Below are 12,456 nucleotides of genomic sequence, written 5' to 3'. Positions count from 1 at the left end.
AGTAGGAGGGGTGACTTAAAACTCAGAGTTTTGGACTCAGAAAGAGGTCTTCCTACGCAGAGTTACTGGAAGACTCTGTTTGTGTATCATAGATGCAGCCAGAAAACCCTAAATAATTCCTATCTTCTTACCCCAGTAGTATTTGTAATAGATTTTTACTTCCTTTAACCTTCATGCTTGAAATCTTTTGGTTTTTTAGTGTTTGCTGGTGGAGCTCACACCACCCCTTGCCACTGCAGCGTATGAGGTGGAGTGGTCAGCTCTATGGCAGCAAATTTGGTCAGTGAGCCCCAATACATTTGGTCCCTTGGAAGCCACTGCCTCCCCTCACCCGTGTTTTCGCCCAAATCATGTCTTGTGGAGCTGAAGCACCAACTCTAAGGCACGACTGAACCAGCGGGGCAGGGCAGCGCCAAAATCAGCAGCTCTGGTGCCGAGTCCTGGCAGGGCCAGTGCCCGTCTCCTGCCCAAAGAGCTGTGCCACCGCAGGACGACTCCCGAGGAGGCCCAGGAGTTGTAGCTGCCGCTGCTCCTGTGCACATTGCCCTAATTACAGATGGCATGGTCTCTCTCTCTCAGTCGTTCTCCATGAGGTGTCCTGTGGGGGAAAAAAACTTCCTCTCAGGCAAAGCAAAAGCAGGCAGCCAAAACCGGACTCCCCGCTCTGTCCGGTGCACACCAAACCCAAAGAAACCCCCCAAACGACAGACTCCCGGCCGTGCCTGTGGCAACCGTGCTTCCCCGGGAGACCTCCCCCTCTCCCCGTTCCCGCGCTGCCCAGCGCCTGCGGCTCCGCTCTGCCCCCACCCCCTCCCTAACTCCCCCCATCCCAGAAGATACAGACTGGGGGGGCGAGGACGAGGTACCCTAGGGAAAAAATTCCCACGTCTCCTTTCAAACCTATGACACAAGGGCACCAATGCTGCTCCCACCCCATTGGCCAGGGCTGCGCCAAAATCAGCAGCTCTGGCAAGTCCTTACCCAAGGAGACCTGTCACCGCCCCCAGTCCTGGCAGGGCCGGTGCCCGTCTCCTGCCCAAAGAGCTGTGCCCCCGGGGGACGACTCCCGAGGAGGCCCAGGCATTGTGGCTGCTGCTGCTCCTGTGCACAGCCTGCTGCTCTTGTCTGTGGCTTGGGCAGCAGCGACGGCGCAGCCCTGCCTGAGGAGCCCCGCGCCCTCCCCGTGCTGGCAGCACCTCCGCGGGCCCAGAGCTCTGGCTCGGCGGGCTCTGGGACACAGCCCCGTGGGCTGGGCAGCCGCGGGGGCCCGGGCTGGCCCACGGCCCTGCCCCTGCCCCTGGCCCTGGCCGGCAGCTGCCGCAGGCTGGGCTGGGAGAGGGACTGCGACAGCAAGTGGGTTCGAGCGAAGTAGAGGATGGAAACACACACTGTCACGCAGTGGAGCTATCACCGTGCTGTCACAACTTTATTGAAGCAGGGCTTGGACTTCTATAGGGGAGGGTGAGGAAGGTACTGGAAAAAAGGGGGGAGCATGGGACTGACATGGGAAACAGCCAACCAGGGAAGGAAGGAGGGCACATGGAATCAGCGGGAGCCAACGGGGAGAGTATCTGCAATGCAGCAGATGGGAACCAATAGGAAAAATGGGGATATCCGTGAGAGGAAAATACATTGAAATTGGAAAAACTTGGAAGAAAACTGTCTGAACAAGTTCTTTGGTAAACCCTGGTAACAATAAAGCAGTCTTTTCCTGTATTAGTCTCCTCTCGGTAACAGTGTCCCATAGTATCGATCCCAGGCAGGTGCTTAGCCATTTGTGCTTCTTCCCGCACCTGCCTCAGCTCCTCTTGCCCTATTTGCAACAGTTCTTTTTCTCGGCAGGTGCCTTCCTCAGGCAGCACCAGCGGTCGTGCCCCGCCAGGGCCCCCTTGCCCTCCTTGTCCCCAGCCAGGCCAGCCTGGCCCCCTTGGCACTGTCCCCACCCTCCTGCCCAGGCCTCCAGCCCTTCTGCCGCAGGCACGGCAGACGCCCCGGGCAAGCGCCACAGCAGCCGGCCAACACCTGGGCAGGACACAGATGGCACTTCCTGCCTGGGACAGGGCTTCTGGCCATCTCCAAGGACCTTTGGCTCAGGGAGCCCCACAGCTCCAGCCTTTGCCCAGCTGCTCTGCTGCAAGCTTGGAGGCTTCAGCACAGCACCACCAAAGGCCAAGGGGACTTAGGGCTCTTTCTCTTCTCACTGCACACCTGGGCAAGCGTTGCTGAGCACAAGGACCCTTTTTCCCCTCTCCCCCAATGCCCTGTGCAAACTGGGCACCAAAAAACACTCCTGAGCCTCTGTGTGTGGCAAGAGGAATTTTATATTCCTATGCTGGACTAGAGGGAAGTGCTTCCACAGCAGGGGTCTTCCTTGCAGGCTCACGTGGCCCCAGCAGACACCGCTTCCCACATCAAGCCTCCCCAGAGCTCAGGCAGCACAGCCAGAAACTGCCCCGCAGAGCAGGACAGCTCGTGCAGGCCCCGCACAGCCAGTCTGGCGGCTGCTGCACCTGGGGGGATGCAGCTCTCTGAGCAGCTTCGAGCACACGGTAGCTCTGAAGCGCCAGGCTTGAGATGGCGGGGCTGGTGTCGTTCCTCAGACCCTGAAGAACTGCAACAGGGAGGAACAGAGCCAAGGTCAGAGCCTGGATCTGTGGCGACCCAAGAAGCTCCTCCTGCCAGGACCATCCCACCCAACTCTTGCCAGGGCCAGGAGGGAGCAGGGCCAGGAGGGATCAGCCGGAAGGGGCTGGCCACCAATACCCCCCGTGCCCCTGAAATCTCTCTCTGCTCTGTCCGTGCAGGGAGCAGAGCCCTCCACAGCCAGGGCAGGATTGCAGCTCCCTGCCCAGGCTCCGTGCTCCTCCCGCCAGCCCCCGCTGACACCGCGCTGCCCTCACTCACTCTCGATGATGTCCTGCAGCTCTTCGGGCTGTCCCCGCAGGTACCTGCCGGCGATCCCTGGGAACACAGACCCTGTCAGGGCCCCAGCGGCACAGCTCCCCCCCGGCGGCGCTGCCGGCCCGGCCACGCACCCTCCTGCCCTGGCAGGGCTGAGCCCGGGGCCTTCCCGCCTCGGGACTCCCCAGGGCTGGGCTGGCACAGGGCGGCAGCCACCAGGGCACTCGGGGCTCCCCAGCACATCCCTGGGCCGCATCCTGCTGCCGCTGCAGCAGCCGGGGCTGGGGCCAAGCTGCAGCGGGGCGGGGAGGGACCTTGTGGCTCACCTGTGAACCTGATGGCCGCCTCTCGCAGGGGCTCCTGTGGGCTCTCCAGGTATGGCAGGGCCTGGCGCAGGTACTCGGCCACTCGACTCTGCTCCTTTTGCAGCTGCAGAGAGAGGCAGGGCCGGAGGGAAGGGTTGGCTGGGGCTCTGCCCCATGGCTGGGAGCTGCCTGCGCCCAGCACTGGCCTCCCCTGCCCGCACGCCCCAGGCAAGGTAGCAGCGTGTGGGGCACGGGCTGCTGTCCCGCAGGCGGCTGCAGCAGTGGGCAGGGCCACAGTGCCAGCCCCACACTCCGAGCGTCGGGGACTGGGGGCTGCTCCAGCCTGGGGCTGGGGCTTCATGGCCGTCCTTACCAGGCACTCGCTGAACATCCACAGCTCCTTCCTCTTCACTATCTTCTTCAGGTCCTTTCTCTTCAGGAAGCCGGCCACACAAAGCAGCGCTTCCCCAGAGGCCTGCAGAGCAACAAGCACTGGGAGATGGCACCACGGCCCAGGGCAAAGGAGCCGTGTCCCTGGAGCAAGGCCAGCAGGAGGCTGGAGCCCATCAGGTGCCAGGGCAGGAGGCAGCCCAGCCCCCTGCCACGGGGACACCAGAGCCCACAAGTGCCCACTCACCTCTGCCACTCTCTGGTTCTCATCGTGGCAGTGGAAGAAGAGTGGAAGCAGGCTCTGGCGCACGTGTGGCTTCAGGGCCTTTTTTCCCTCTTTCTGCCCTGTCACCATCACCCCACGGAAGAGGAGGATGGAGGACAGCTGCACACTGCTGTCAGCCTGGTGGAAATGAAAAGACCTCAGCACTGGCTTCTCCAGGCCCACCTGGGCACAGGCCTGAAAATCCACAAGGCACAAAGTTTCCTGCCAGCACCCGTTGCCTGTGGCTGCGGGGCACAGAGCCTTACGTTGTCGAAGAGCGGCTGCAGCGCCTCAGCCAGCTGCAGGGCGGTGGGGCTGGAGAGCTGGATGTCTTTGTCGGAGAGCAGAAAGCCGAGGACGCTGACAGTCCTCCGGACCAGCTCTCCATCTGCGTCCCACAGGAGCTGCACGAGGCTTTCAGTCAGGCTGCCCATTCTTTTGGCCTGTGAGGAACACAAGGCAGTGCTGTGAAGCCATGAAGGGCTGCAGCCCCAACCCCGCTCCGGCGGGGCAGCCCCACGTGCTGCCGCGGGGCCCAGAGGCCAAAGGCCTGTCCCAAGGGACTCGGGCAGCTGAGCGGGGAGGCAGCAGAGCTGGCAGCAGCTGTGCTCCCCAGCCCTGGCATCGCAGCATGGCTTCGGCCAACCGCCCCTTCCTCACCGTCACGGCATCCTGGCTGAGCACCACCAGGCCCCTCAGCACTTGGCGGCGCATCTCTGGGCACTCGCTCCACAGGTGCCTTGAAAGGATCTGCAGGACGCTTTCGCCGCACTCCCTCACGTCCAGGTAGACCAGGGTCTGAAAGGCACGGAGCGGTGACGGGCTGCCCGGCCGGCAGCAGCCCGCACCCGCACAGGGCTGGGCCCAGGCAGCAGCACAGGGCGCGGCACCGTCCCGGGCAGCCCTGCCCAAAAGCAGCAGTGGCTCTGCAGAGCCCCTGGGCTCCCTGCCCTGCGCAGGCCACTCGCCCGCTCCTCTGTGCCGCCCAGCCCTGGCATTCCTTGGCCTTGAGGAGCCATGAGGGAAGCGCGAGTGCTGGCAGCAGAAGGACCCAAAACACAGTGGGGACAAGTGTCACCCCAGCAGCAAGGGGCCAAGGGCGCACAGTGGAGCCCCCCCTCTGCCCCAGCTCCCTTCACTGGGCTTCCCCCGCAGATGCGGCTGCACAAGGCCAGAGAGGTGGAGGCAGCTCGGCCAGGCAGCGCTCGCCATCAGGCTCACCTCCACAAGGAACACCATGGCAGGGAGCTCCCAGGGACACATCTCCTCGCTGAGCAGCTCCAGGAGGCAGCACACAATGCTGCAACACCAGGGGGTGCAGAAAGAGCCCATCTCCCTGGCAGGAGGGAAACAAGAACTGTCATGCCTGAGCTGGCTGGGCAAACCTCTGCCAGGACTCACTCCCAGAGGCCTGGTCTTTCCCCAGCACCCCAGCAGGGGACCAGGGCACTCTGGCAGGCGGTTCCTCCTGTGCACCCGCCTCTCCCAGCCTTTGCCACTCTGCTCGGCCATCCCTGGGTGACAAGGCCCTCCGGCCCACGACCATGGGCACTGCGTGGGGTGCCCCGTGCAGAGGGCAGAAATGACAGGGGCAGCGGGGACAAGGGGGTCTCACCTGGCCAGCAGACCCACTGCGTAGTGGTGGGTGTCGGCGTTGAGGAGCGTGTCCCAGCCACACTTGCGCTCCAGTGCCACCACCACGCTCTCGCAGCGCAGACGGTGCAGCAGGGCTTTGAGGGTCAGCACTGCAAACCTGCGTGCAGAGCAAAGCCCAGGTCATGCTGGGAGCCCTGGCCAGCCCCGAAGGCGTGGCAGGGACAGGAGGAGTGGGATGGAGCACCTGTTGGGCTTGGTGGGAAGGCTGTGTTGCTTCTGGCACTCCCTCCACAGGGTGTCAACCTCCTCCGGCATCTGCACTGTGCTGAAGAACACTTGGAAGAGCAGATGCACAAAGAGGTTGGGGAAACACTCCCTCACTGCCCGTGTGCAGCAGAGCAGATGGAGGATCTTCCAGAGTGCCACGGTTGCCTGCAAAAAGGAAACCAGCCGGAGACAGCGCTCAGTGCCCGGACATCCATGGGGCAGGGCCCGAGCGTGGCAGGGAGAGGCCAGGGGAGACACAGCAGGAGCAGCCGGCCTGGTGCCCCTGAACCTGCCCCTAAGCCAGCTTGCCAGCCCAGTGCCTGAGGCAGGGAGATGCAGTGTTGGGGGAGGATGAAGAGCTGCCGGGGAGGTGACGTGGCACTGAGCAAAGGCCGGTTCCAGAAACTCACAGCCAGGGCAAAGACTTCCGCTTCATCCCCATCCGAGGTGCGCATGCTGCAGGCTGGCCAGCTTCCCAGGACGAGGGCAAGGATCGTCAGCACCGACTCTGCAGTAGTTCTCAAGGAGATGATTGCTCTCCACATGCTCACAGCAGCTCTGGGGGGTCAAAGCTCTGTGTCAGCGGGCTCTCAGCCACAGTGCCACGGCCTGGGCACTTCCCGCTCCCAGCTGACAGAGCCACAGCACCCTGAGGAGCAAGGAGGGCACATGGGAGCAGGATCTGTGGCTGGTATGCTAGAGGCTCCTTGGAACTCTGGGCCTGAGGGACACCTGGGACGGGCTCTACAGGATGATGGGCTGGTGAGCCCTGGAGGCAGAGGGGCCCCATACCTGTCACAGCATGGGGCAGAGCGCAGCAGAGTCACCACCACATCCACGGGGTGCGCCTCGACCAGAGCCAGAAGAGTCCTGTCCAGTCTGCGCTCAGCACACACATTGGCCGTGAGCCACCGGTGGATGTACCTGACAAAGGCTGGCACCTGCAGGGGGCACGGGGCAGACTTGGAGAGCTGCCAGAGCCAGCAACTTGCCCGGCTTCCCCCGACAAGCGCTTCCCTTCCCACCACTCTGGGCTGGCCTCAAAGGCTGAGGGGACCCAGCGGAGCCGGCGTGAGGGCCCGCACAAACCCTGCAGGGCTACAGCCCTGGCCACAGGCTGCTTACTTTCTCGGCACTGGAGACACCATTCTCCACAAGCAAATCCAGCAGGGCAGCGCTGGTCTCGGCATTGCAGAGGTCAGAGCTTGCCATGCCCCCAGCACCCATGGCGATGGTCTCTTCCCTCCAAATGCACCTGCTGAATTGGCAAACCATCTGCAGGAGAAAGGCAAGAAGAGAGGGATGTGCTCTGGAGAACTCCGACAGCGGTGCCAGGCTGAGCAGGGACAGCAGGCCCAGCCCAGGAGGCCGTGGCTGCAGGTACCTGTGCTGCCCTGCAGAAGCGGCCACGGGCGCGGTCCTGCCCCTGTGTCCGGTCCCGTCCTGGATCTGGCAAAGAGCGAGCGCGGTCAGAGCTGAGGGGCTGTGGGACAGGCTGGAGAACACGGCCCAGCCCTGTGCTCCACAGGCAGGGTCGGCCCCGGCATGCCCTGTGCATGGAGCTGCCGGGGGATCAGCCCCGGGCCCTCCTTCCCCCTCCCTTTCCTTGGCCCTGTCCACAAGGGATGGGATGGCAAGAGGCCCATCTGGCTGCAGCCACCAGCCCTGGGGCCCAGCTCTGCCACTCACCCTCCTGCAGGGGCTGGGACTGCTCCGCCTCCTCAGGCTGCTGGGATGGGGCAGCTCCAGGGCCTTCCTCCTCCCCCTCCTTCAGCCAGGCCAGCTTGGGCACCCTGGGGGGTCTCTGCTCTGTGTCTCTCTCTGGCTTCATGGCTTCCTGCAGGAGAGATGGCACGGAAAAGCTCTGGCTCACCAAGTCCTGCACAAGTGCCTTGAAGGCACCTGCAACACAGCAGGTTTGGGAACACTGCGGCTCATCAAGTTCCAAAGTCTGGCCTGGAGGGGCCAGGGGGGAGTTGGAGAGCTGCCAGAGGGAGCAATTTTCCCAGTTGCCCCCGAGAAGTGCTTCCCTTCCCACCACACTCTGCTGGCCTCAAAGGCTAAGGGGGCCCAGCAGACCTGGCTTGAGGGGCCACACAATCCCTACCCACAGGCTGCTTACTTCCACAGAGACAACTCTCTCCCCAGGAATGTCCAGATCAGGAGCACTGGGCAGGCACTGAACGGCTGCGATGTCAGTGTCTGCCTCGCTCTCGGACGTTGCGCCGTCAGCCTTGGCCGTGAGCTCACTGGGCGTGGGGTCAGGCTGTGCCATGACCTCGCCTGGTGCGATCCTGGTCTTTGGACGCCGAATGCCCACGAATTTCCGAACGGCCTACAGGAAAACAAAGGGCAGGGAAGAGAGGGATGTGCCATGGAGAGCTCCGACAGCGGCGCCAGGCTGAGCAGGGACAGCAGGTCCAGCCCAGGAGGCCGTGGCTGCAGGTACCTGTGCTGCCCTGCGGAAGCGGCCACGGGCACGGTCCTGTTCTTGTGTCCGGTCCCGTCCTGGATCTGGCAAAGAGCGAGCGCGGTCAGAGCTGAGGGGCTGCGGGACAGGCCGCAGAACACGGCCCAGCCCTGCGCTCCACAGGCAGGGCCGGCCCCGGGATGCCCAGTGCATGGAGCTGCCAGGGATCAGCCCTGGGCCCTCCTTCCCCCTCCCTTTTCCTGGCCACGTCCACAGGGGATGGGATGGGATGGGATGGGATGGGATGGGATGGGATGGGATGGGATGGGATGGGATGGGATGGGATGGGAAGAGGCCCAGCCGGCTGCAGCCACCAGCTGTTGGCCCAGCTCTGCCACTCACCCTCCTGCAGGGGCTGGGGCTGCTCCACCTCCTCAGGCTGCTGTGCAGGGGCAGTCTCAGGGCCTTCCTTCTTCTTCCTCCTGAGAAACCTGCACAGGCTGAAGCGTCTCTCCGCCATCCTACAGTCGGGCCTCAAGGGCAGCCGCCGCAGGGATTGGAGACGCCAGGGAAAAGCTGCAGGGCACGAAGCCCCAGAGAATGGCCTCGAGGGCACCTGCCGCAGGGCCTGGAGACTCCTCGCCAAAGCTCCGGGTCACCAAGTCCTGCGGTCTGGCCTCGAGGGCACCTGAAAGATAGAAAAGCCTACAAAAGGCAAGTCCTGCAGTGCGGCCTCAAGGGCAGCCGCCGCAGGGATTGGAGATGGCAGGGAAAAGCTCCGGGGCACGAAGCCCCAGAGAACGGCCTCGAGGGCACCTGCCGCAGGGCCTGGAGACTCCTCGCCGAAGCTCCGGGTCACCAAGTCCCGCGGTCTGGCCTCGAGGGCACCTGAAAGATAGAAAAGGCTACGAAACGCAAGTGCTGCAGTGCGGCCTCAAGGGCAGCTGCCGCAGGGATTGGAGACACCTCGCAAAAGCTCCGTGTCACCAAGTCCCGCGGTCTGGCCTCGAGGGCACTCGCAGCACAAAAACGCCACCAAAACGCTCCGGATCAGAAAAGAACGAGTTGGCTGCACGGGGGCTCCGCACAGCACCGCTCTGTCCCGTCTGTCCCGTCGCACGCTCCGAGGAGCACTGAGGCGTGGCCACCTCACCACCACTACTAAGTCATCCCGTGTCACAAAGGGCCCTGTGACACCCTGCCCCGTGCCATCCCACCGTGTCACAAAGGGCCCTGTGACACACTGCCACGTGCCCTGGGGCCTCCCCTAGCCCGGCCAACCTGCCCCAGGCGGGAAGGAGTCCGTTCTCCAAAGCATCCAAGACAGCTGGACACGAACTTTAGGCACAGCTGAAAAACTAAGCAAACCCTCCCCTGCTGTGCCTGCCCACGGCAGCAGAAGGAGCCCCCTCGGCTGCCGAGGCAGCCGCAGCGGGAAGGCCACGGGGCCTCCACACAAGCTGGCACGGGCTCCTTGGGAGAAGTGCCGGCTGGTGGCCCTCCCGAACACGGGGCTGTGACACACAGAAGGAACGTGAGGGCAAGGTGTCTTAGTTTAACACGATTGCAATGTAGAAATCAAGAAACTTCCGGTGGAAGTGTGGAAAAGAAACAGCTTTTTATTAACCAAATCTGAATAAACAAAAAAAGGTGCAATCAAAACCTTTCAGAATAAACAAAGCAAAGTCCCAGTTCCCCAGGTGGAGGGAGAAACCCACAGCAACCTGGGGAGTGGGGAGAGAAGGCAGGACTGTTTTGGCAGTCCAACAGCTGCTCGCAGCCACCTGTGCTCGCAGCCAGCACTGAAAAGAAAAAAAACATCCTTTCTCCCACAGGCCGTCTGAAGGCAGAATACCTCGCTCTGAGATGGCTTGCTCTCTTTCTCTCAGTTGTTCTCCACAAGGGGTCCCGTGGGGAAAAGAAACTTCCTCTCAGGCAAAGAAAAAGCAGGCAGCCAAAACCGGACTCCCCGCTCTGTCTGGTGCACACCAAACCCAAAGAAACCCCCCAAACGACAGACTCCCGGCCGTGCCTGTGGCAACCGTGCTTCCCCGGGAGACCTCCCCCTCTCCCCGCTCCCGCGCTGCCCAGCGCCTGCGGCTCCGCTCTGCCCCCACCCCCTCCCTAACTCCCCCCATCCCAGAAGAAACAGACTGGGGGGGCGAGGACGAGGTACCCTAGGGAAAAAATTCCAACATTATTACAGCCCGGCTAGGGATACAGGGAAATTCACTCAGAGTTTTGAGACAGGTTGTAGGTCAACAAGAGTGAACCCTTTATGAAGATGGCTTCTCCCTCGTATAGGGGGACACAGAGAAGTTGCTAGAACAGTGGGTATGGCATACCAAATATGGAAAGGGTAGGAGGGCCTGCCCAAACAAGGAAAGTATAGCAGGGGTTTACAACTCCATAAGGATTGGGGGAGGGTTTATAAGGAAACAGGGATATGAGGGGACAAACAGTTTAAGGGAATTTTTACAAAAATTATGGGGTACAACATAAGAACTCTATTTTACCATTAAACTCTAACTCTGTCAATAAAGTCCATTGCCTCTGAGAATATTCTGTAGTCTTAAATGACATCTTCATCTCTTGTCACCTCTTTTAGGGCCTCGATCCATCTTCAATATTGCAATTTCTCCTCTTGCTCATCTCCCACACCTCAACACCCACCCCGCCCCAGCATCTCTGGCAGATCCCTCTGCAGAGCCTTCCCACCCTCCAGGAGATGCACACGCCCAGGGATGGCACTCAGGATGATCTGCTCCACCACCTTCCCTGGTACCAAGGGCAGGCTGCCAGGTCGGTAGTTCCCCACATCATCCTTCCCACCCTTCTTGCACGAGGGCCTTCCATTTGCTCATTTCCAAGCGACTGGCAAGTCTCTCCACTTAACCAGGACTGCTGGTCAATGATCCAATGATGGGGTTAATAGCGGGTCTATTAGCTCCCAGGATGGAGATATCGACTGGGAAAACTTTCGGGTGTATCCTTGATGATAAGGAAGTCAGTACACAGCCCTGATGGAGAAAACAAAGGCAGGCTGTAAAGTTGGTAGGCCTAGGATGTGGGACCTGCAATAAGGCCTTGAGCTTTGCCAAATATATCGCCCATAGAACCTAGCCAATGAAAATGCTGTTGCTTGCTTACTAAAAATAAGGATACTGCTTGCTGCTAGCAAGGGGTATAAAAAAGCAGATGAGAAAATAAAGAGGAAGAAGACATCTTTCCTGCACATAACTGACTCCTTGTATCTTTATCGGACGTCACAAATCTACACTGACAATCCAAAGCAGCTACCAAGCTCTTTCTCCAGCTCCCTCATTACTCTCCAGTAACAAGAGAACATTCCACAAGAAAGCAACTTGCGCCAAAAGAGGTGGGAGGCATCTGTCAGCTTAGAGGAGACCCCTCAGCACTGCTATGTCCTGAAGGAACACCACTGGGCTTGACATGGAGCTCCAGGCAAGCTTACAACCAGCTGCCTCACTTGCAGCCCAGCCTTGGCCAGCATCCACACGCGGAGGCAGGATTGCTGGGGGGCACTGCAGGGACCCAGGGGAACAGGACTGGCTGGCCTGTGTACACGTGGCACCCCCTCACACCCCCAGGATCACCCTCAACCCAGAAAAACCCTCCCGTGGCAGCAGAGAGGAGCATACAGCACCTCCCAGAGTATCTCAGCTGAGTTTGCCCCCAGTTTAAGCTCTGCTAATGCCCTGCCAAAAAGGCCTACCTGGATCTCTCCAGGATGCACAGGATGAGCCAATGAGCAGGATGCTTTAGCAGACAAACCTTCCAACCCTTTCCTGAGGTTGGGGACACACCAAGATCAGAGACAAGGACTCTCCATCATGCCTGGCCCATGCACCCCAGCTCTGTGCTGGCCCTGGCCCAGAGCAGCTTCCACCAAGCAAGAGGCAAAGGCACATTTCTGGGCGAAGAGGTTAATAGCGGGTCTGTTAGCTCCCAGGATGAAGATATTGACTGGGCAAACTTTTGGGTGTATCCTTGATGATAAGGAAGTCAGTACGCAGCCCTAATGGAGAAAACAAAGGCAGGCTGTAAAGCTGGTAGGCCTAGGATGTGGGATCTGCAGTAAGGCCTTGAGCTTTGCCAAATGTATCACACATAGATCCTAGCCAATGAAAACGCTGTTGCTTGCTTACCTAAAATAAGGATACTGCTTGCTGCTAGCAAGGGGTATAAAAAAGCAGATGAGAAAAATAAATTTCAGACATCTTTTCTGCACATAACTGACTCCTTGTATCTTTATTGGCTGCCACGACTCTACACCGACATACATCTGGGAATTCAAAAGC

At 60.7% G+C, this 12,456-nt stretch overlaps 1 protein-coding gene across 1 annotated transcript; it reads right to left on the bottom strand.

Annotated features, from left to right (window-relative positions):
* Nucleotides 1-1,963: 1,963 nt before the first annotated feature.
* Nucleotides 1,964-8,806, bottom strand: LOC135416864 (maestro heat-like repeat-containing protein family member 6). Its single transcript, XM_064660143.1, has 18 exons — nt 8,537-8,806; nt 8,174-8,238; nt 7,832-8,059; nt 7,414-7,561; nt 7,109-7,173; nt 6,850-6,999; nt 6,517-6,665; nt 6,135-6,282; nt 5,702-5,889; nt 5,477-5,614; nt 5,083-5,197; nt 4,522-4,659; nt 4,128-4,304; nt 3,844-3,999; nt 3,580-3,681; nt 3,228-3,330; nt 2,905-2,961; nt 1,964-2,611 (listed from the first exon to the last, which is right to left on the bottom strand). Exons 1-18 carry the CDS (start codon nt 8,652-8,654, stop codon nt 2,412-2,414), a joined length of 2,445 nt encoding a protein of 814 aa, XP_064516213.1. The 5' UTR covers nt 8,655-8,806; the 3' UTR covers nt 1,964-2,411.
* Between the last annotated feature and the right edge of the window lie 3,650 nt (nt 8,807-12,456).

The sequence above is a fragment of the Pseudopipra pipra genome, chromosome 7, assembly GCF_036250125.1.
Source record: "Pseudopipra pipra isolate bDixPip1 chromosome 7, bDixPip1.hap1, whole genome shotgun sequence".
Lineage (NCBI taxonomy): Eukaryota > Metazoa > Chordata > Aves > Passeriformes > Pipridae > Pseudopipra > Pseudopipra pipra.
The sequence above is the reverse complement of the archived record's forward strand: the minus strand, read 5'-3'. Positions and strand labels throughout refer to the sequence as shown.